The sequence below is a fragment of the Manihot esculenta genome, chromosome 3, assembly GCF_001659605.2.
Source record: "Manihot esculenta cultivar AM560-2 chromosome 3, M.esculenta_v8, whole genome shotgun sequence".
NCBI classification, from domain to species: domain Eukaryota; kingdom Viridiplantae; phylum Streptophyta; class Magnoliopsida; order Malpighiales; family Euphorbiaceae; genus Manihot; species Manihot esculenta.
In genome coordinates, this window is record NC_035163.2 from 910,428 (window position 1) to 930,533 (window position 20,106).

Genomic DNA, 20,106 nt, shown 5'->3' on the forward strand with positions numbered 1-20,106 from the left:
ATGTTATCAGCGTCGTCATCATTCCAATATCTCATTCTCTCCCTCTCGCATAAATTTTCGATGGCTTCTCCTTCTTCTTGTAATTAGAGCAACCAATAATAATCTTGTAATTATAAATAGAACAATGGCGGTCGAAGACAAAGCAATCAACATCAGCTACGTACATGTCAAGAATTTGAGATGGAGATCCATTTAAGTGACAAGCGGCTTAAACCAGTGCAAGGACGACTATGTAATGTGGACTCCGTCCCCGATATGTTGTGCCTTGGTTTGAAATTCTAACGGGTCGTTTCTCGCAAGTAATACTTGGTTTGTTGCTGAGGATCCTCTGTATTCAATTTAGAGACAAACCAATGAACCTGTTTATAGCTTAAATTATATGTTAGTTCCACTTTTTGTGTTTAGCAAGTATTCAATTTACTTGATAATCATTCTTTTGTGTTTAGCAGCAGGAGGAGAACTAAAAACAAGCAAAATGCTACTCTGGGTTCATGATCAAGAATATACATTTCCCAGTGTTCAAGAACAAACATGTTCTTAAGAAATTTTTACAAGTTGTATGACTGTTCAACCAGCTAGAAAAATTTTCTAAGCTGAAAATAGAAACTACTGCTAGTAAAGTTGCCTAAATCACATGAGGGAAAAACATGATTCTCTGGCAATCCTTCTCTCTTGGGGATTTAGGCAGCTAATAAAATATACTTTACATGCTCATCCTCAGAGAATAAGCACCGTAAGCAAATTCTCCTACTGTTGCTGTCACCTTATTTTCCTGATGCATCACCAAATTCATGTTAGCAGATGCTCATCCTCAGTATGCTTCGCTACTAATGCCTAGAAATTGTGAAGAAAACCCAAAAATTGCACAAGTATTCATTACAATAACTCTAAAAAAGCAGCAACTAAATGTAATAACACCAGCTACAGGTAAGGGACAGATGTTGCAGTCATCCTAAATTGAAGTAGAACATATGCAGATATGAATTTCTTTGAATTAGTCAGAAGTGAACATTAATCCATGGGTATCATTGTTTTGGAATGTAAGCTTAACCAATCAATGATAGGAAATAATGGTTCACATTGAATACACAGTTGCATATGGATATGGTGACATACCTGTTTCACCATTACACATGCTAAATCTTCCAAGGAGCCGAAATTATTGGAAACATGACTGCCCTGTTGGTTCTGTTGGCCTACCGCATATCCTTCGTTGGACCTCATTAGTGACTCCATAGTCAAATTTTCAACCTCATCATGTTTCATGGGAGATGGATCAACAATATTTGGTTGTCTTGTTGAATTGAAGTTCTTGGTTCTATCCAAAATTACATCATTTGGGTCCAAACTCTGACCCATTGGATTCCCAGTACCATGAATAGGAACTCCAGAGTTTATTGAACAACAAACTGCATTTGAGCGGCAAGAAGCATCTTGCCTCCGGTCATCCCACCTTTGTGGGGCATTGTTAATCATTTGTCTAGCATTACTCGTAATTGAAGCTATTTGGCAATGTACATCTGCCTTGGAGTCCTGCAAGTGAATTGGCATTGAAGAAATAGAAGAGACATGAGAAGCATTATTCCCACTTTGTGAAGCCATTGTTGACACGCAATCTCTGATGTTACTAGGATGCATAGTAGCTTGCTGAAAGCATTCATTTAAGGCAAAAGAATTTGATTGGATGCCTGTCGAATGAACAGAACTTGACCAGCTGTCGTTACAGCTGCCATTATCCAGAAAATTGGAAGAAAACCCTGAATCTAAAGATAAAGAAGCCACAGCAAGGGAAGATTGTTTTCCAAACTTTTGGCCATCTTGTGCCTCTAGAGCATTCCCTTCTAACATCAAGGATTTGTTTGAAACACCGAGAAGAGGACCGTTTGAGCTGCCAGCCATTATTTTTGCATCTAGGAAGCCACTAGAAACAGAGGGAGTAGTTGTATCATTAACATCAGTATCTCTAATGTAGGTAACAACCTTGTTAGAATGTACTTGATCAAATTCTAATGACATTGGCATCCCTTGAAGCACATTCCCACCGTTTCTCGGATGAATAATTGACTGGAATTGGCTCTGACTGCTAGTCAATTGGCCTGTGGTTGGTAAATGACCTATCTGAATCACTCCAGCAGAAGGAAGACCACGCATACCAAGAGCAGCAGGAGAATTTAACCTGCCAAGCATACCACTAGGTGGGAAAGATCTGAAAGTTGCATTATGAAACTGCCCAGTTCCAGCCAAGTTGGGGAAACCAAGTCCATTCACAGGACCCATTTGCAAATAGGAAGCGTCTGGGCTGCCTAAAGCTGCCATAGTAGCTTGCTGATTTGCCACAGCGCTGATCCTTTTAAGGTAAAGCCTATATTTCTGCAATCACAAAAAAATATAATTAGCTACCAGGAGTAAACTATTACTTTATACTGAATTGAGGCAGGAGGGTTAAGTACATGCCTGGAGATGGCTTGCGACATTTTCTCTTGTAAGCTTTTCAACATTCATTAAATCAAGAATCTTTTTAGGCACAGCTTCTGCATGAAAACAAGAAAAATTGAAAATATACAACTATGTCAATGATAGCAAGAAAAAAGGCTTCATCCATGAATAGATTATTCATCATGACAAGTTATAGCTCTAAGATTTAGTTATAACTAGTAAGATTGTGGTTGAATTAGTTATAATTTCAAGTGCACACATGCAAGCATGCACAACATAATTGAGCTCTAACACTCATTGTCAGATGAAGGTTTGGGACATACTGTCAAGGCCTAACTGATTAACAGCTGCGACAAACTTGCGATGCAGCTCTACAGACCAAACAACCCGAGGTTTCTTTTGGGTTGTTGGATCCTCATTTTCATGTCCATTATCATCACGGTCCTCATCCTCATCTTCATTCTGGTCCTTCCTTTTTTTATTAAGCTTGTGGTCAGCTGTGGTTTCATCACTTCCATGATGAAGCTTGTCTTGGTTGTCAAAGTTATTCCAATCCTTGTTATCAAATTTTCTTCTCCTAATTACATGTTGCCATATGTTCTTCAACTCCTCCATTCGAACAGGCTTCAGCAAATAATCGCAAGCTCCATGAGTAATCCCCTTCATCACAAGCTTTGGATCACTATATGCTGACAACACTACATAATATCAACAATTGAATTAGCATCACGACCTGGTCGAACAACCTCATTCTGCAAAATGTTTGTATAGTTAAAATAACAATATAAAATTATGTTCCCCAAATTACAGAATAGAACAGGACAAGGTTCTAATGTTCAGCTTCAGAATCAACTTAAAATGTGGGTTTACTCAAACTAATAGAAAAATCACCAAAATTTGAACTATATTGCAAATTTGGAAATGAAAAAAAATTGAAAATTTTCAATTGTTTTCTAAAAATTTAATGATAAAATGTAGGATCTACAACACATTTCAATAAAAAAAAAACCAAGACTAAGTATACTGTTTTTGGCTCACTTATGACAGGTAGGTCCATCTCAAGCCCCACGAGCTCCAGCAATTTAAAACCATCCATGTCTGGCATATGCACATCACTGATAACCAGGTCAAACTTGTTCTTATTTTCCCTTAACATCTTCAATGCAGCAATTGCCTGACTTGTTGTGGTAACTGCACAGATCAAAATCCATTTTGAATAAAACTGAGTAGTCAAAATCCAGAAACACCACAATCAGTTAAAACATATAAAAGCAGTGAATAGTACATAACCAATGCGAAGGGAAAAAAAATCCAGTAATGAGTCACACCCAATAAATCACAAGATATTGGAAACTTAAGCAAAGAACATAAAAATCTAACTCCAGAGAACTAGAACCAAAGGTACATAAGCAATCAACTCGGTGGATCCTACAGTTCCAATAATTATAAAACACTTAAATTAAAATCATATAAAGCTGGTGGAGACGGTAAAGATTCAAAAGCGAAACTGTAAACTCTATCACAATAATAAAGCATAAAGTAGATGCACATCTAAGGGCCCATCTCGCGAAAGAAAGATATGAAATAGAGACACACACTTCAAGAAAAAATTAAGGGAGTAAAAAATACAACAGAGAAGTTCAATTAAGCCAACAATTGGCGCAGATTTCGTATTCCACGCAGATATATAAATAAATTGCGAAACAAAGAACAAAATGAAATAAACTGAAACACCAAATGGACATGAACACCCAAATTAGCCAATCAGCAAACCAACATCAAAATCATAACAAGGAAGTACGAATCCAAAAACCCAACTCGGAAAACCCATAAACGAGTGAATGAAAAAACACAAGGACGAGGATATTAAGACCATTGTATTGGCAACGACGAAGCAGAGTCTCTAGCAGCAAGAGGCAAGTAGGGTCATCGTCAACGGCTAAGACCCTCATGCCAATGGGAAACTGGTCTCTGGGTTCTCCAATTCCTTGCTCTACAGTCATTTTCTGTTTTCTCTCTTCACTCTTGAGTGGAATGGAAGCTAGACAAAACAATAAAAGAGATTAAAGAGGTTGTATTTGGGCTTCAAAACTCCCAGAAGTTAAAATCAAAAGCATAGATTAAAACGTGAGAAATTTTGAGAGAGAAAGTTATTAAAGAAGGTCGAATATGGATTAAAGAGAGAAATATATATAAAAGAGTTTCTTTCTATTGAGAGGGCAAGACAAGAGAGAGGAGCTCTGAATGAACAACTTCACTGTGAAGTGTGAAGCTTAAAACATCTCCTTGCTTCTTACCAATTCTGGTTACTTGCGCGTATTTCCCACGCGATGTTATTTCGCTTTCAAGCTTTTGGCTTTTTTGCAGGGAAACAAACAAAACCAGAGATTTTGACGATTTATTACTTACTTCCATTTTCAGATAAACTACAATTTACTCCTTATACTTTAATAAAACTTACAGATCAATCCCTATAATTTAATAAGCCAACTTTTTTTAAAAAAAAATAAAAACATAAAAGCCAACTATTAAATTCTAATAATTTGAAATTAGCCCTTATACAATTATAATTTATTTCCTCTATTCACAATTTAATATTATAATTTTAAATAATTTCAATAATGGTACTGGGAGAAGCAATTAGTAAAGGAAAAGTTTTACTATTGATGAGTTTTATTTTAATAATATTTAAATTACACTTTTTTCGTCTTGATAATTTTTTTAATTAGTCTCAAATTATATATTTTTAAAAAATAATAATTATATATTAACTTTTTAATATATTTGTATTTAATATGGATTAAAAAATAAAATATATTAATTTTAATTATAATATAATAATAAAGTAATACGAGAGGAAGACAAATCATAAACTAGACTCAGTAAACAAATCAACCCAGTAAAGACCACCCGATAAAGCAACCAAACCATTTAATCTAATACCCAACTTAAAGTGAACAGTGCAATTGATAATTAGATAGCATCATATTTAACATGTAAAACCGAATCAAACTTTAATCGAGGGGTGAATAATATTTTGTTTAAATTGAAAAAATTAATTAAATTGAATTAATTTAATAATTCATTTTAATTTTTTATTCATTTCGACTCGGTACGATTTTTAATTTCAAAAATTTTAATTATTTTGATTCGGTTTAATTTTAATAAAAAAAATTTTAAAAATCAAATCGATTAGCGATAATAGTATATTATTTTTAATAATATAAAGAGATTATATTATATTAAAATTAAAATATTTTTTAATTAAATTTTTAAATAATAAAATTAAAGTGTAAAAGATAAAAAATTATTAAAAATTTAAATTAATTAAATCAAATTAAATTAATTCGATTCAATTTAATTTATAATTAAAATTAATTTAATTTAAATTTTATAAATATTATAATTTTAATTCTCAATTGATTTAATTTAATTCAATTTGAGTGGCGACGGCTCAATCAAGCATACTGCCACAGAAACATTCGTTAATTACTTTGGGATCTGCGGATGATTGGCTTGAGAGCACACGCGGAAGACCAAATCGAAGAGGACAACCTCATTGAGATGTCAATTAGATAGCAGCTTTAAAAAATCCATAATTTTCCCGCATGGAGGAAATTGTACGTGACAATTATAAACTAGGAATTGAATTGTGATCCATCTTTTTCAATTATTTTATTGGTTATTACAGTTTTATATTATTGGAGAAGGACATTGATTTTTGCAGACTTCACATATAATTCATATTTTGTTAGAATTACAAGTCATTTTCAATTCATCGTTTTGAGAACTACACTTCCCTTGTAATTATTATATGAATTATTTTGTGCCGCCGAAATTTTCACTTCTCTATTCCGCATGTGTTCAATATTCATGCATCTTCAACGGACAATAGCATCTTAGCACTTAAAAAAAAATTAATTTGTTTATTATTTGTAATAATATATTTTAATAAATTTAATTATAAAAAAACATATTTTAATAAATTTGGTTAGTTTTATATTTAATAAAATTATAATTTTAATAATATTTTTTATCTATTATAAAAATATTAGTTTTTAGTTTTTATGTCATGAAAAAATTGTCCACCAAAGTCACTTTCCAAAAGGCTGGTGGAGAGAAATGGAAATAATGAGAAAGAGAGAGGAAGTGAAAGAAAAGTGAGCAAATCACAAGGCACTTGAATGCGCACTTCCATGAATGTGGTTTCTCAGTGGAGAAGACTAGGGAAGAAGGTGGGTTCCAGATAAGGAACTCCCATGGCATTAGCTGATGTGATTTGTGATATTTTTTTTAATGTATAAACTATAATTTATTCCATATAATTTAATGAATTAGTATATTAATTTTTTATGTTAAAATGTATTATTTAGTTTTTATTTAAAATAAGTTAATTTTCGCCATGAAAATTATAATTAAATTATAATTATTTTATTATTTGTAAGAACTAATGTCTTATATTTAAGTTATAAAAATTAAAGAAAAATTTATTATTTAATATATGAATATTGTCATTATTAATAAATTAATTTATGTAGTTTTAGAGACATATTAAAATATTTTTATTTTTTTTTCCGTTAACGAAATAATTTTTCTATCATTTTATTCGTTAAAAATAGATAAAAAAATGAGAATTTTTTTTAAATCTAATTTTGTCTCAAAATAAAATATCTTATTTAGTTTTTAAATATTACTATTATTAATAAGTCAGTCATTATATTTCTAAAAATTTATTAAAATATTTTTATCTTTTCTCATATCTATTAAAATATTCTTATTATTTTTTTCTGTCAACAAAATAGTTCATTCTCCCAACAAAAAAAAAAAGAGAAGAAGAAGGGAAGAAAAAAAAAGAATAATTTGATCTTTTACTATATTTTTAACGGTAAAAATAGACAGAAAAATTATTTTATTAACAGAAAAAAAAGATAAAAACGTTTTAATAGATTTTTAAAAATAAAAGGACTAACTTGTTAATAATAATAATATTTAAGGATTAAATTATAAATTTCTCAAAACTAAATTACTGAAACGTATAAAATTATAAGATTAAATTATAAATAGACTAAATTATGAATGGAGTAAAAGAATCATGTGACGTACTAATTTATTGGTTTTGGAAAATTATAATGACTAAATAAATTGACTTTTAAAGATATATGGGTTAATGTGTAGATTTTACTAATTAAGGGATTAAATTGCAATTCAATTTTTTGAGTGACTTTCTTTCTTATCACTTGGCCTCCTCTAAGTACCTTCTAATTCTATTTTTAATTTCCACTTGAAATCATTCGCTCTCGTTTCCAATGCTCAATCACTGTTTAATTTAACTTCTCAAAAATTAGTTTATAAGTAATTACTAAAATATTTAAAACTTATAATCCTTTAAAATATTTACAGTTAATCACAAAAAAGAATTATCCTTTTTATGTAAAAAATCACAAAAATATATTTTATTAAAATATTGAATAAAAGAATTTAGCAGCTAGAGCTGATACATGAGGAAACAAAACAGGCCCGAGAGCTTTAATGAGTCCAGTAAACAAGACCCACTTGAGATTAATAAATGGGCTGGCTAATATTTGGTCTTTAATTTTATTAATTATCATTTAAAATATAAACGTTGTATATCTTAATCAACAATCTATATAGTAAGATATATACTCAGTTATTTTTAGCAATTTCAATAATTTTATAAAATATGAGAATTTTTTTTTTTTAAAATGGGACTGATAAAATTTAAAATTTATCAGATTTATTTAAATATATTTTACCACCGGATTAAGCATATATTTACTATACAGTAGGACAAAAGTCAATATGAATGTTATGATTACAAATAAACGTAAGATTTATGCATACCCTAAGGGTTTAATTTGGGATTTGCTCATATCAACTAATCATACTCAATGTTTAGTACTAATAAAGTCTATCATTACATACACAGTGCTCCACGTCACCTTCACATTTATCTGTCGGCCATCTGTCACTGTACCCACCAATCACAGCACATAGGACAAACCAGGAAGTGCAATGGAAGGGGGCCCTTCCAATGTGGCAACTTTTTAGTACTAAAATCTCCTATGTGTCTGGATAATTATTATTATTATTAAAAATAAAATATTTCCAATTTAATCATCAGTCTCTTCTAAATTCAGAATTTGCGGCTAAACGTGTCGGTCAGCGAGTAAACATGGTTATTTATATATCTTCAAATCACAATGTGTATAATTACATATCTACAAATATTTTATAGCTTGATGGAACGAGTATTCTATTCAAATTCTTTTTCTCTTTTGCAAATCAAGAAAAATTTTCTCAGCAACAAGCTCAAAAAGCTCTATATTACCCATGGAATCACAAAGGAAAGAACAAAGTCTCTCTGAAGCTTCTGTCATAGATTCTGCAGCAGAGGCCTCTCCACTGTTGAACTCAAATGAGAACAGACAACAACTATTTGAAGAAGAAGAAGTTCAGTTGAATCTACAGCTCACTAGAAATGAAACCAATGATGAGTGCAATCAAGAACTTAACCTTATAGATTGCTTCACTACGGATTCATCCAGAACTTCATCAGAAACTCCTCAAGCAACTCATGATGATGAACAAAGACTCTACTCATGCAACTATTGTCAAAGGAAATTTTACAGCTCACAGGCTCTTGGAGGACACCAAAATGCTCATAAAAGAGAGAGGACGCTGGCCAAGAGAAACAAAACATGGACTCATAACGTCGCCAGAGCTTTTGAGCACCACCATTATTATTCAAACAGTGGATCTCTTGGGATTCAAGTGCACTCGACCATCCACAAGCCTTATCACGTATCTAATTCTGCTAATGGGTTCGCAAATATTTATGGAAATGGCAGCTGGTCTCGGCCCCTTATTGACCAGCAACCAGCCATAGGAAGGCTGTTCACGGATAGTTATCGTATAAATGCATCGTCATTGCCAACGGTGACTTCACGTGCTGGCGTCGGTAGGTTTAACTTAGAGAAGAGTAGTTTCGTGGGCTCCCCTGCCGACCAGGGAATTGTCGATTGGTGGCTACCAACTGATCAGGATGAGTTGCAAAAGCTTGACTTGTCCCTCAAGCTCTAAGTACTGGATTTTTTTTAAAAAATCTTTTCTCATGATTTAATTTCTGAATTATTAATACTTTTGTATGTTTCTAAGGGAACTTTGATATGTAAATCTCATTATAGATTGCTTGATTTGTTGTTTTAGGTAATGTTAAGTCACCTTTGAATCGATAACATGAGTTGGTAGTGGGATAAACTTCATGAAGATAGATTTCTTAATAAATGGAAGAAACTGTTTATTAGTCTTCAGAAGACATGTGCGAGAGCAAAATCAGGATTAAGACATTCTGAATTATCTAACAGACTGTTGGTTTGTCGATTTCGAAGTGGCGTGTAAAATGTCTCTTTCACTTTCAGCAACTCATGGGTAAATCTAAGCCAAGATTTTATCGTATTTAATAATAGGTCCCATTGTCAGCTTTCATTACATCACATTTAACACAGTTTCCTTATGCATTATATTTTAAGCCTTTACAAGTTTGAACCTGGCTGGAACCCTCCTTCCGGCGATTAGGGTTTACACTGAGGTCATATTGCCATGCACAAATCTAATGCATCAATATGATACTTTTAAGTAATTTATTTGAAAAATTTACCCTACTTCGTCTAATAATATTTATTGTTAAAATTTATTTACTCAAATCCAATAAAATTAATTAATGATCTTAATTTTATAAAAATTTATAATACTTTCTAAAATACCATTTTAAATAGTTATATTTTTTTATGTGATTATAAAAATATATATGAAAAATAAAAATTAATCACTTTAAAATAAACTTTTTTACCATGTCTGATAGGGCAGTTTCAAGAAAACTGTTTAATTGCACTAATTTGTTTTAATTAAAACATGTCAAATTTAATATAAAAGTAATTTTTAATGGCCTCTACCAAGAAAAACAAATTTAAGGTAGTGGTTTTCATAACTTTAACAGTAATAGTAATATCAAGTTCAAAACTGAAGAAGAGAATATGCAAATCATCAAAAGCTCAATTTGGGGATCAACTCATGCATGCCCCCCCCCCCCCCCCCCCCCCTTACTACTATACAAGTTTAAGCCTAAATGTATAGGTTAAAAAAAAGGCTATCAGCCAAAAGCAAGGCAAGCACCAAACACAGAATTATGTCAAATCGAATAAAAGGTGGATCAAAGGATTAGATGGTTGCAATTATTTGGCACATTCAATTATTCAAAGGAAGAAGATTTCACTAATAATCAACAATAAAGAAGAAACAACAGTTATCAGAGAACTATTGGTGCTAAGGTAAACCATTGGATTAGAGGCCCTGACTGATAGGGACTTTTCTAGACTTATTTGCAAAGACATCTACTCAGAAAAGTTTACTGTAACATAATAAAAATCATCGTGCATATATAAAATGCACAATCAGCAACGCTGTACAAGAAAATGATATATAAGAGAAGGGCACATTGGGGCATACTGCTAACAGAATTTGCAGAAGAAAAAAAATTTTATTATTTAGCGTCTATGAAATAAAAAAAATTATTAATTAATATTTTAAAAAATACATTATAAAATCTCGCTAGTTAATTTTTAACTATGAAATATTGTAAAAAAATTTAAAATGCTTTCAGAGATTAATTAGTAGGTATTTTTTAAAAAATTAAATATTAACTAATGAATTTTTTTATAGTATAAAGGCTAAACAAATTTAAAAATAAAAAAATAAAATAAAAAAAAAGCATATAGGGGTTATCACTAACGATGGTTGAACTCGATCTTTGCAAGGATGATTCCTTTACAAAGATTTTAAAATCTTTATGACTCCTTTAATCCAATTGAGACCACAGCAACTCCTTCCCCCTTCTCACAAGGGCAGATACATTTATTTAGTGAATCTGAACAAATGCCAACATCATCACTATCTCATAATTGCTGGTTTATCACAATCAAATTCATTCAATCTGATTCTCCATATATAGAAAGATACCAGAAGAATTTCTGAACATTCATGTTTTCTGGAAAACTAAAACCACATCCAATTTTTGATATTTCACGACTACAAATAAAGCTTTTCTTTCTCATCAAAGATTTGCAAGTAAAGAAAAAGATGACCATCTGATGTCTCAGTAGGCATGACCATACAATTAGCAAAAGGAAATAAGAGTAACAAGTTCCACCAGTAGCCTAAATTTTGAATTTATAAGTCGCGTCCAACTGCAAAAATTAAACTTGATGATCACACAACTCTAGTATATACTTTTATTATATCAGGATTCAGAACTCAATCTGCTAGCACCACTAGCATGCTTAACCCAATATTGGCCATATTTTTTCCTGCTAGAGGTCAAACATTATTGCACTTCATGAAATGGAATTAGTCCATTGAAGATACTAGATCACTTAAATCTGCTTGAGCTATCCAGTAAAATGGCATCATTTGAGCAAGACAGCAATCATATCAGCAAGTGATGAATGATGAAGTATCAACATGGGCTATTTGAAGATTCTAAATGAGCAGTATTAAGACATCACATCCAATGATACACATGCATCTCTATTGATGTAAAAGACATATCATCAGTGATTCATCATGTTTAAATCAACCTAAAACCCATTCTGCAACCGAATCCTGTAATTACATAGATCTTTGCAACACTCGAGATGGACAGGGTTCTATTCCTTATGGATAAGTAAGGATAAGAGGTCCAAAGCAAAAATGCTCATGTAAAAGGAAGACATGAATTAGAGGACAAACAATGGACATAAAAGAAAAGATAGCAATCCATTTGAGAATTGAGCTAAGCTCATTATGCTAACAAGCAAGTTAGACATTGCACTGAAAGTAACATTCGGTGGACCATGAACAAAACAAGGGATCTAATTCATCCTAACACAAAATGTCAACACACAATGGTTAGCAATCCAGCCAAACATGTGGATATAACTTCACCACAAGCATGTTACAAGATATCAAAATGATGTCACATGCAAATTGTAAATGTTCTCTCCAGTAAGCATCTAAGATGAAGAGAATAGGCCATGAGAAGAAGCAAAGTCTGAAGAATTGACTTGTTATCCCTGGTTACTGCATACTGACCTCTGCTTTGCATCATTCTAAGGGCCTCTCTAGGTCATCATGAACACAAAATATAGCAAGAACGGTCCACAGACATCCATTTGATATATAGGTTCCATTTCCTTGATCTCTACACCTTTGAATGACAAAACTCAAAACCACCCAGTTTCAAACAGCCTGAATTAGTCAAAGGATAATTTATTCAGCCCACATTGCAGGGAAGAGAATTTCTATAAGACATTCTTCACAATGATGCTACATTGATGTCTGAGAATCTGCAATATAATGCTGATATTCCATCATTCAAAGTGTCAATCTGGACCGAGGCAACCTTCAACTATTCAAATGATGCATCAATCTTTATGAAAATTCATCCCTCTCTCTCTATTTTAATTTTCTTTTTTTCAGGTTGAGTGCTCCTTGCTGTAGCATATTGTCATGTTTAATCTCTTGATTTCCATATTGAAAAGGACATTAACCAGTAAATGGGATCTTCCTAACCAAAATTTTGGAGATAACATACCCTGCCATAATTTTTGCATAAAGAAGCGCTCACAAGAAACTTGTACTTTGTCACCACTACATGTTGAAGATATTTATGGTTGCAAGTTGAAAACTTCCATTGCACCAGTTGATCTTCTATCTCAAATATTCAATTATAGCTCACAGTTAAAACTGTATTCTCTACCTTTCTGTTTACAAGTGGCCATGCATCATTAATTTTGTGGTTCTGCATTTTCCGGTGTTAAAAAAAGTTGACCTAATAGCTTGATTGGCCTGATCATTGGATATCAATCATTTTTTTAAAAGTGGAGGATTTATCACCTTATTGAGACACTTTTGAGTCTCATACTTTCCTTTTGGTATCCTTGGAGGTCAACACGGGCAAAAATCACTATTTCTTCCACAACAAAAAGTGGAAGTCAAAGTTGTGTTGGCAAAGACGTTATTGCTTCTTGTCTAGGTAGTGTCAAAGATTTCTAGTCAAGTGGTGTTGTAATCCTAATTATCATTCTACATGGATTCATGAAGAGGAAACTGAAACATTGGATTCCACTCGTGGAATTGTATTTCTATGTACTTTAGCAAGGAGTTCAGAAAATAGTTTATTCCTATTATGTTAATTCTTTGAGATATTTTTGGTAGTTTAATTTGGATCTTAAAAGCTAAATTCAGAGCATTGTATCCTTTCTTTTGTACTTTCAGTTGTTTCCATGGTTCTACCATCTATATCTCAGAGTTTCCAACCTAAAACAGAATGTTGTGTCAAGTAGTGTCAAGTACTGTCAACAAGTCATGCAGATAGATATATGTTCTACCAATATTCTAGGGATCCTACAAAGTTATAATCACTAATTAGTCCGACTGAACATGCAAAGGAATTGCAACATGTGAATATCAAAGAGGAATCAGCTTTAAGTCCTGAACCATGAGAGATGCTCAACTCCTATAAGGTTAATTTATTTTGTCCATATCAATTTAATGCCAGGGAAGTGACTAGCCATATTGCAACCTTATTTATGTATAAGTTTCAAGGGAGCAAATAGAATAAAATTAATTAACCATGCTGCGTAGTATTTTAAAATTATTTTCTGATTCACAATCAGTCGAGTTCAGCATGTTCCCCTAATCTTAAGGGCATATTAAGTGGTTCATAGGCAAGGCCAAAGCTTGCCAACTTGCATACGCACACTATAATTTGTAGACAAATTTTAGTAATAATTTCAAACCAGCAAAAGATCTTTCTTCGATATCTATATGTTAATTATTTTGAAATAGTAATTTCAAACATGCAGAATATATCGTAAAACAGATAATATTTTTAAAATTAATTACAAACCATTATGAAGCTATTAAATGCTATGTATAATTATGTCAAATTGATATCTTTGCGCTAAATGGTGGTGCCACATTTAGTATGAGATCATTGATTACCCCTTAACTCTTTTCCATATAATTTTCTGAGAACTTATCAAATCTATTTCTGAAATCCAGAATGGATGTCATTGCCAATCAGCACCATGGTAACACCCTTGAAAACATGCAGACTCTTAACATTAAAAGTTTTTGTTCCCCACAGCTTATAAGCTGCAAGACCCAGCAATAATTAGCAAAACATGCTCAAAGATTCAATAATTAGCATATTATAATTCGATTTGAGTAGCTATACATTGCATAGTCCCTAGAATCATAAAATCAAACCTACATTAGTCTCATAGAAGGGACTGCCAAAAAAAAACCTATTGTTCTATGAACGATTTAACCTTTCCAAACCATTGGATAAGTTCAACTCTATCCTTATTCATCATATACTCATGCAAGAAAACAGCAAGTTTATCATTTACCCCCCTTGCCTCCAAAATCTCCCGAAGTCTCTGCTGCAGCTGAGAACTCAAATTCCTAAAATAACAAATATTCAAGCCAAAGACCAGTCAGTAAAATCACAACCAAAGCCAAACTCGCAAAATAACGAAACAAAGGAAATAGAAAACATAAACCACACCTAAAATGAGGTCCCAAGTAAGGCCTAGACGCCATACTGTTAGGACTAAACAAGTAAAGTTTGTGAATCTCTAAACAATCACGCCATGCTGAGCACACAAACTCCAATGCGTCGTCTCCACTCCTCTTAGAGATATCCACAAGCACGCTAATGTGAAGGCGGACATCTTCCCCTGAACTATCATCTCCTAATTTTGGAACGGATTCATACCCATCAAACATTGTAACTTCAAGTTTAATTTCTTCAGAATCATTATATGTGCCCTTCATTGTCATCCACTGCCCTCCTGGTCGATCTTGAACCACAAACGAATTGAATTTCGTGGCGTGCTATATGATTCCAACATTAGGGGAGATTAAGTTACACATGAAAACTCAACATATCCAAACCGACAAAAAAGTTGGAAGTTGTACGTACCTGGTGTGGAGGAGCATACTCGACCTGGTACTCGATCTCGTTATGGAGGATTCGGAGAATGTTAGCTTCGAAAGGCGATTTGGTGTTCGTATGAGTTGCGTAGGGTCTGGATTGGTGGAGAAGAGATGAAATAGAATTTCGGCATTGGAAATGGGAACTGAAATGATTGTATCCCTTGAATCCATTAGCAAGGAATGCATCAGAAGTAGAGGAAGAAGAAGAAGAGCCGAGGGTTCTCCAAGCACTCCGAATTAAGCGAGACATTGAAGTGGGGTGGTGAAAGACTGACATTCGTTGCGGGTGATGAATGATGAAGAGGGGTTTGGGGTTTTGGGGTTAGAACGTCGATAAGAGTAACGGCAGCTGTGACAGAGGAATCAGACAGCTTTATTATTGTTTTACACGTGTTAGTCCGTTTCCTCTAAACGGATAAATTATGCGTTCCACAAATAATTGGTGGATTGCATAATTTTTCACCTTTCGTAAAAAAAATTAAAAGAAAAAAATTTTCAACCACTAATTTTTTTCTCTATTTTATTTATTTATTCAACTTTCAAATGGTAAATAATTTAACCTATACAAGGTAAAGGCTTTTGAGTATACATGGTAAATAATTAATTAATTATATTAGGCACTCACAGCTTGTCCTGTACAGCCGAAGCAAACCACTGCCACACCGGCCTCCGTTGGCCGTCGTCGGTCAGAATTTTCCACAAAACGGTAAAATCTATCTGTGGTGTGGGCAATTTTACTGTGCAACGGACGCTTCCCTGTATTCCAAAATAGCAAACGCAAACATCAAAAGCAGCTTTGAAATTGTATTTGGCAATTTCCAGCAAGCATTTTGCTAAGGAAACAAAAAAACAAAAACAAAACAAATTTTAAAAAATAATAATAAAATATTTTCATAATTACTTGCACTTTATTATTATTTCATAAATATTTAATTTTTATAAAAAAATTAAATATCAAAGTACCATGTTTTGTTTCATATTTCAAATCAGATATTATTTAAAATGATTATAGCATGATTATAATTACTAAATTTTAATCTAATAATAGTGAATGAAATATTAAAATTTGAGTATTAATTAAAATAAATTATAATTGTTATATTATTTATTCAAAAGTAATTATATTTTGGTGTATGTATTTTCATTATTAACAGCAAAAATTTGAGAATTTTAATTTATTTTTTAAATGTATTCTATTATCACTTTAATCATTTTAACTATAAAATAAATTAAAATATTTCCATAAATGCTGATTTAAATATTTTTGAAGTGACCTATTAAAAAGAATAAAAATAGACAAAATATAAAGTGTTTTTTTTTTTAAAAAGTGTTTTTTAAAAAAAAGGTTTTTATGATTTTTTTTTTAATTTTTAAAATAGGTTGAGAAGAACAACCACAACAATAATAATAACAATAAAGAAAAATGGGCCAGAAAAGCAATTTACCCTTCCGTCCGTATAAATAACGAAAATGGAAGGCCAAGCGACAATGCGGACGCTTTTGGCCGCCGGTGGAACCTAAGCTGAAGATTCTTCTCCTCTATTAAATTTACGCCAATACCGGAAAAGAGGAGAAAAGCAAAGAAAACAGAAGAAAAGCAGAGAATCTAGATTCCCAATCTGCCCCCTGAAATTCCTCGAATTTTCTGGAATCCGTCAAAAGTTGTCGGTCCGGTGGCGTTTCGCTGAAGCGAAGTTTCTCCGGATCAAATTTCTACTGTCATGTAAAAGGAATTTCCATATTTTGGAACTTTTGCTGAGATTCTGAAGCCGAGGAATACCATCGGAAAACATTAAAAAATGTTGTGGAGGATGGTTATGATGCCACGGAAGAAGAAGACCGGTACCGTACCGGTTTACTTGAATGTCTACGATTTGACTCCGATGAATGGTTATGCTTATTGGTTTGGTCTCGGGATATACCATTCGGGTGTACAAGGTTTGGATTTTTTTCTGCCTTTGTTGTTCTTCAGTTCTATTTTTACATTTCATCTTCCAATTTAAATTCGTCGTTTCGTCCCTTTTTTGTTATTTTTATTTCATGAATTTTGTTATGGTGATATTTTAGCTCAGATCTGCGTCTGAAACGATCTTATTTGGCTTTGTAGAAAATGGGAGGAAGTGCAATTTTCATTTTGAGGAATAATTATTAGTAGCAATTTTTATTTGCCTCTTTTTTCTGTATTTAGATTATTTAATGGCTCAGTGCAGAAAATTCTTCGAACAATGGAGACGTAATCTATTGATTCTATATCTAATCTCACATAATATAGTTTTTAAATAGGAGGAGAAATTCGCTGTTGTCAAATGTCAAATGATAGTTTGCTAATTTATTTTGTATAATTTAATTATTTTGATCTCAGCAGTCGAGAGCTGGTAAAACTTGGTTTGGTTGTTGAGATTTGGTGGCAGAAGAATTGTGATTAGGCCAACGAGTGTGGCTTTTACTATAAATTATTGGTCTTTTTTAATTGTTTTAGCCGGTTGCGAATCTAAACAGACATAGTGAGACTTTGTTTTCATTGGTTTTCTCGTTGGCTTCTTCTGAATTAACCAAAGTTGGGTTTTTGGCTGAGATGATTTCTATGATTCTACGCTTTCTGCAGTTCATGGTGTGGAATATGGTTTTGGAGCACATGACCACTCGAGTGGAGGGATCTTTGAGGTGGAACCAAGGAAATGCCCTGGTTTCACTTTCAGAAAATCAATATTGATTGGAAGAACCGATCTTGGTCCTAAAGAAGTTCGTTCATTCATGGAGAAGCTGGCTCAAGACTATACTGGAAACAGTTACCATCTTATTACCAAGAACTGCAACCACTTCTGCAATGATGTGTGCATCAAGCTGACTGGGAAAGCAATCCCTAGTTGGGTTAATCGTCTTGCTCGATTAGGTAAGAACTTCTAAAGATTACCTTGATCATTAAAAACTCGTTATCTTTTCTGACATTGCAAATAATTGCCATGAAGTCTGAATATGAATAATTAAACAATTAACTATTAAGCATGTGGAGTGATACAAGGGCTGTGATGGCTCCTGATCAGGAGAAGTATTGTGTTGCAACTTTTACTCCATTGCAGTTTGCTCTGATGCAGCCTCTGTTTCTAGAAAAAGGTTTATTGTGACATTGATCTAAAATGTTAATGCAGCCACAAAAGATGTCCAAATGTTTCTGTTGTAGTACAGTTCCCTCCAAAAGGCTGCTTGCAAGAGATGGATTTGTCTATAATATGCACTTTCACTTCATCTGGTGGTTTTTTATTTTTTTCTCTGGTGTCACCTTTTAGTAGGGTTGTCTAGTTTGCCAACCCCGCAACTTAGTTTTCCTCTTCTTCTTCTGTCGTACCCAAGTATGCTAATTTTAAATAGGAAATGAAACGTACGTGTTGCTGGATTGAGTTGTCCACATAGGTTAAGGCATTCTCATCACATTGATTTGCATAATATACATTCCAAAGTTGGTTGCTTTATTAAGTTGGTTTATGCCCAGAGGTGTTATAGGCCACCTTCAACTCTTAGGGAGGGGATTGAGAATTATAGCTAGACATTATTGGGAAGCCCTGCAACAATGCTTGAAGCATTATTTTTTTTGCTTTTTCTCCAAAGTTCTGTGTTGGAAATCGCTTTTTTCCTGACAAGTGAACTCTTAACATAATTTGCTTTAATCTTTGTTTGATGAATTTACAGGTTTTTTTTGCAACTGCGTTCTGCCTGCGGAGTTGAGTGAAACCAAAGTTCGTCAAGTTAGATCACAAACAAATGTGCAAGAGAGAGATAAGAAGAAATTGAGAAGCCGTTCAAGTAGGGTAAAATCTACACCTGCCACCATACCTTCCCCTTCATTGACACCACGCTCCTCCAGTTCTGGTAGCAGTAGACAAAGATGCCGCCCTCCCCAGACAACAGTTCATGATACTTCTACCTCAACATTGAGCTTGAAGCTTTAATGGGATCCAGTTATTTCAAACTTCTTTAGGGTTATAGATTTTCCTTTTTTATAGATCGAGCAAAATTGCAAATTTGATTTCTGCTCTATCTTATATGTGTACTTTTTATTTCATCTGCTGATCCCTAAACAGCTGCTTGGAGCTTAAGTTGACAAGTTGTTGCAGCAGCCTACTTGTAAAGATACTTGTTTTTAAGGAGTGGAAGTGTTGTATGATATGTATGATATTCCCATCATGGTTCCTTTCACTTTATGCATCATATCATGCTTCTCAAATAGGTAACCTGTGAACCTTAAAAGACATGACAGCATTTATTAGTCTATGGTCAATGTGAATGATTAAGGAACACTAAAGAAAGTGAATGATTAAAGGCACACCCTGTCCTAGCCGTTGGTTCAGGACCTCGGTGGGCTTATCACTATGGAGTTGGAGTTTGACGCAGGCAAGGCCCGAATTGGCCCGATTCATTAAATCGGGACTGAATTTTATTGGTTTGATTTATATAGTCTTAGTTTTGAGAATGTCACTTCGGTGATTTAAAAAAAAAAAAGATATCTGCAGTTTGGGTTCGATCTAATATAAAGAAATATCCGACTCAAGATTTGCCCTATATTGTCGCGGGTTTAATCCAATTCCATTTCAAAAACTATTAATCAATTTTAAT

The 20,106-nt window shown here is 33.1% G+C and overlaps 4 protein-coding genes across 6 annotated transcripts; 2 read left to right on the forward strand and 2 right to left on the reverse strand.

Moving 5' to 3' along the window:
• Positions 1-461: 461 nt before the first annotated feature.
• On the reverse strand, positions 462-4,828 carry LOC110611775 (two-component response regulator ARR12). 3 transcript variants are annotated; one of them, XM_021752244.2, is made up of 7 exons: positions 4,734-4,828; positions 4,310-4,477; positions 3,475-3,627; positions 2,760-3,134; positions 2,455-2,531; positions 1,117-2,370; positions 462-772 (listed from the first exon to the last, which is right to left on the reverse strand). In XM_021752244.2, the coding sequence occupies exons 2-7, from the start codon at positions 4,437-4,439 to the stop codon at positions 704-706; spliced, it is 2,058 nt and encodes a 685-aa protein (XP_021607936.1). In that variant the 5' UTR covers positions 4,440-4,477; positions 4,734-4,828; the 3' UTR covers positions 462-703. The 3 variants fall into 3 exon arrangements, with proteins under 3 accessions (XP_021607936.1, XP_021607937.1, XP_021607938.1); XM_021752245.2 differs by lacking the exon at positions 4,734-4,828 and having other exon boundaries at positions 462-834; positions 4,310-4,710; XM_021752246.2 differs by lacking the exon at positions 4,734-4,828 and having other exon boundaries at positions 2,760-3,188; positions 3,475-4,453.
• Positions 4,829-8,525: 3,697 nt separating this feature from the next.
• Positions 8,526-9,770, forward strand: LOC110611024 (zinc finger protein 3). The gene is made up of 2 exons (XM_021751123.2): positions 8,526-9,537; positions 9,664-9,770. Exon 1 carries the CDS (start codon positions 8,788-8,790, stop codon positions 9,535-9,537), a length of 750 nt encoding a protein of 249 aa, XP_021606815.1. The 5' UTR covers positions 8,526-8,787; the 3' UTR covers positions 9,664-9,770.
• Positions 9,771-14,682: 4,912 nt separating this feature from the next.
• LOC110611871 (uncharacterized protein At2g39795, mitochondrial) lies at positions 14,683-15,847 on the reverse strand. Its single transcript, XM_021752404.2, has 3 exons — positions 15,482-15,847; positions 15,065-15,393; positions 14,683-14,961 (listed from the first exon to the last, which is right to left on the reverse strand). Exons 1-3 carry the CDS (start codon positions 15,770-15,772, stop codon positions 14,802-14,804), a joined length of 780 nt encoding a protein of 259 aa, XP_021608096.1. The 5' UTR covers positions 15,773-15,847; the 3' UTR covers positions 14,683-14,801.
• Positions 15,848-16,942: 1,095 nt separating this feature from the next.
• Positions 16,943-19,689, forward strand: LOC110611872 (deSI-like protein At4g17486). The gene is made up of 3 exons (XM_021752405.2): positions 16,943-17,433; positions 18,101-18,388; positions 19,183-19,689. The coding sequence occupies exons 1-3, from the start codon at positions 17,295-17,297 to the stop codon at positions 19,440-19,442; spliced, it is 687 nt and encodes a 228-aa protein (XP_021608097.1). The 5' UTR covers positions 16,943-17,294; the 3' UTR covers positions 19,443-19,689.
• Positions 19,690-20,106: the final 417 nt, after the last annotated feature.

Coding starts and splice junctions, on each gene's coding strand:
- LOC110611775 (XM_021752244.2), bottom strand. CDS start 4,439: ATGACTGTAGAGCAAGGAATTGGAGAACCCAGAGACCAGTTTCCCATT. Junction 3,628..4,309: donor TCGTCGTTGCCAATACAATG/GTCTTAATATCC, acceptor TGATCTGTGCAG/TTACCACAACAAGTCAGGCA. Junction 3,135..3,474: donor GATGGACCTACCTGTCATAA/GTGAGCCAAAAA, acceptor GATATTATGTAG/TGTTGTCAGCATATAGTGAT.
- LOC110611024 (XM_021751123.2), top strand. CDS start 8,788: ATGGAATCACAAAGGAAAGAACAAAGTCTCTCTGAAGCTTCTGTCATA.
- LOC110611871 (XM_021752404.2), bottom strand. CDS start 15,772: ATGTCAGTCTTTCACCACCCCACTTCAATGTCTCGCTTAATTCGGAGT. Junction 15,394..15,481: donor AGTATGCTCCTCCACACCAG/GTACGTACAACT, acceptor GGAATCATATAG/CACGCCACGAAATTCAATTC. Junction 14,962..15,064: donor TACTTGGGACCTCATTTTAG/GTGTGGTTTATG, acceptor TTGTTATTTTAG/GAATTTGAGTTCTCAGCTGC.
- LOC110611872 (XM_021752405.2), top strand. CDS start 17,295: ATGTTGTGGAGGATGGTTATGATGCCACGGAAGAAGAAGACCGGTACC. Junction 17,434..18,100: donor ATACCATTCGGGTGTACAAG/GTTTGGATTTTT, acceptor CGCTTTCTGCAG/TTCATGGTGTGGAATATGGT. Junction 18,389..19,182: donor TAATCGTCTTGCTCGATTAG/GTAAGAACTTCT, acceptor ATGAATTTACAG/GTTTTTTTTGCAACTGCGTT.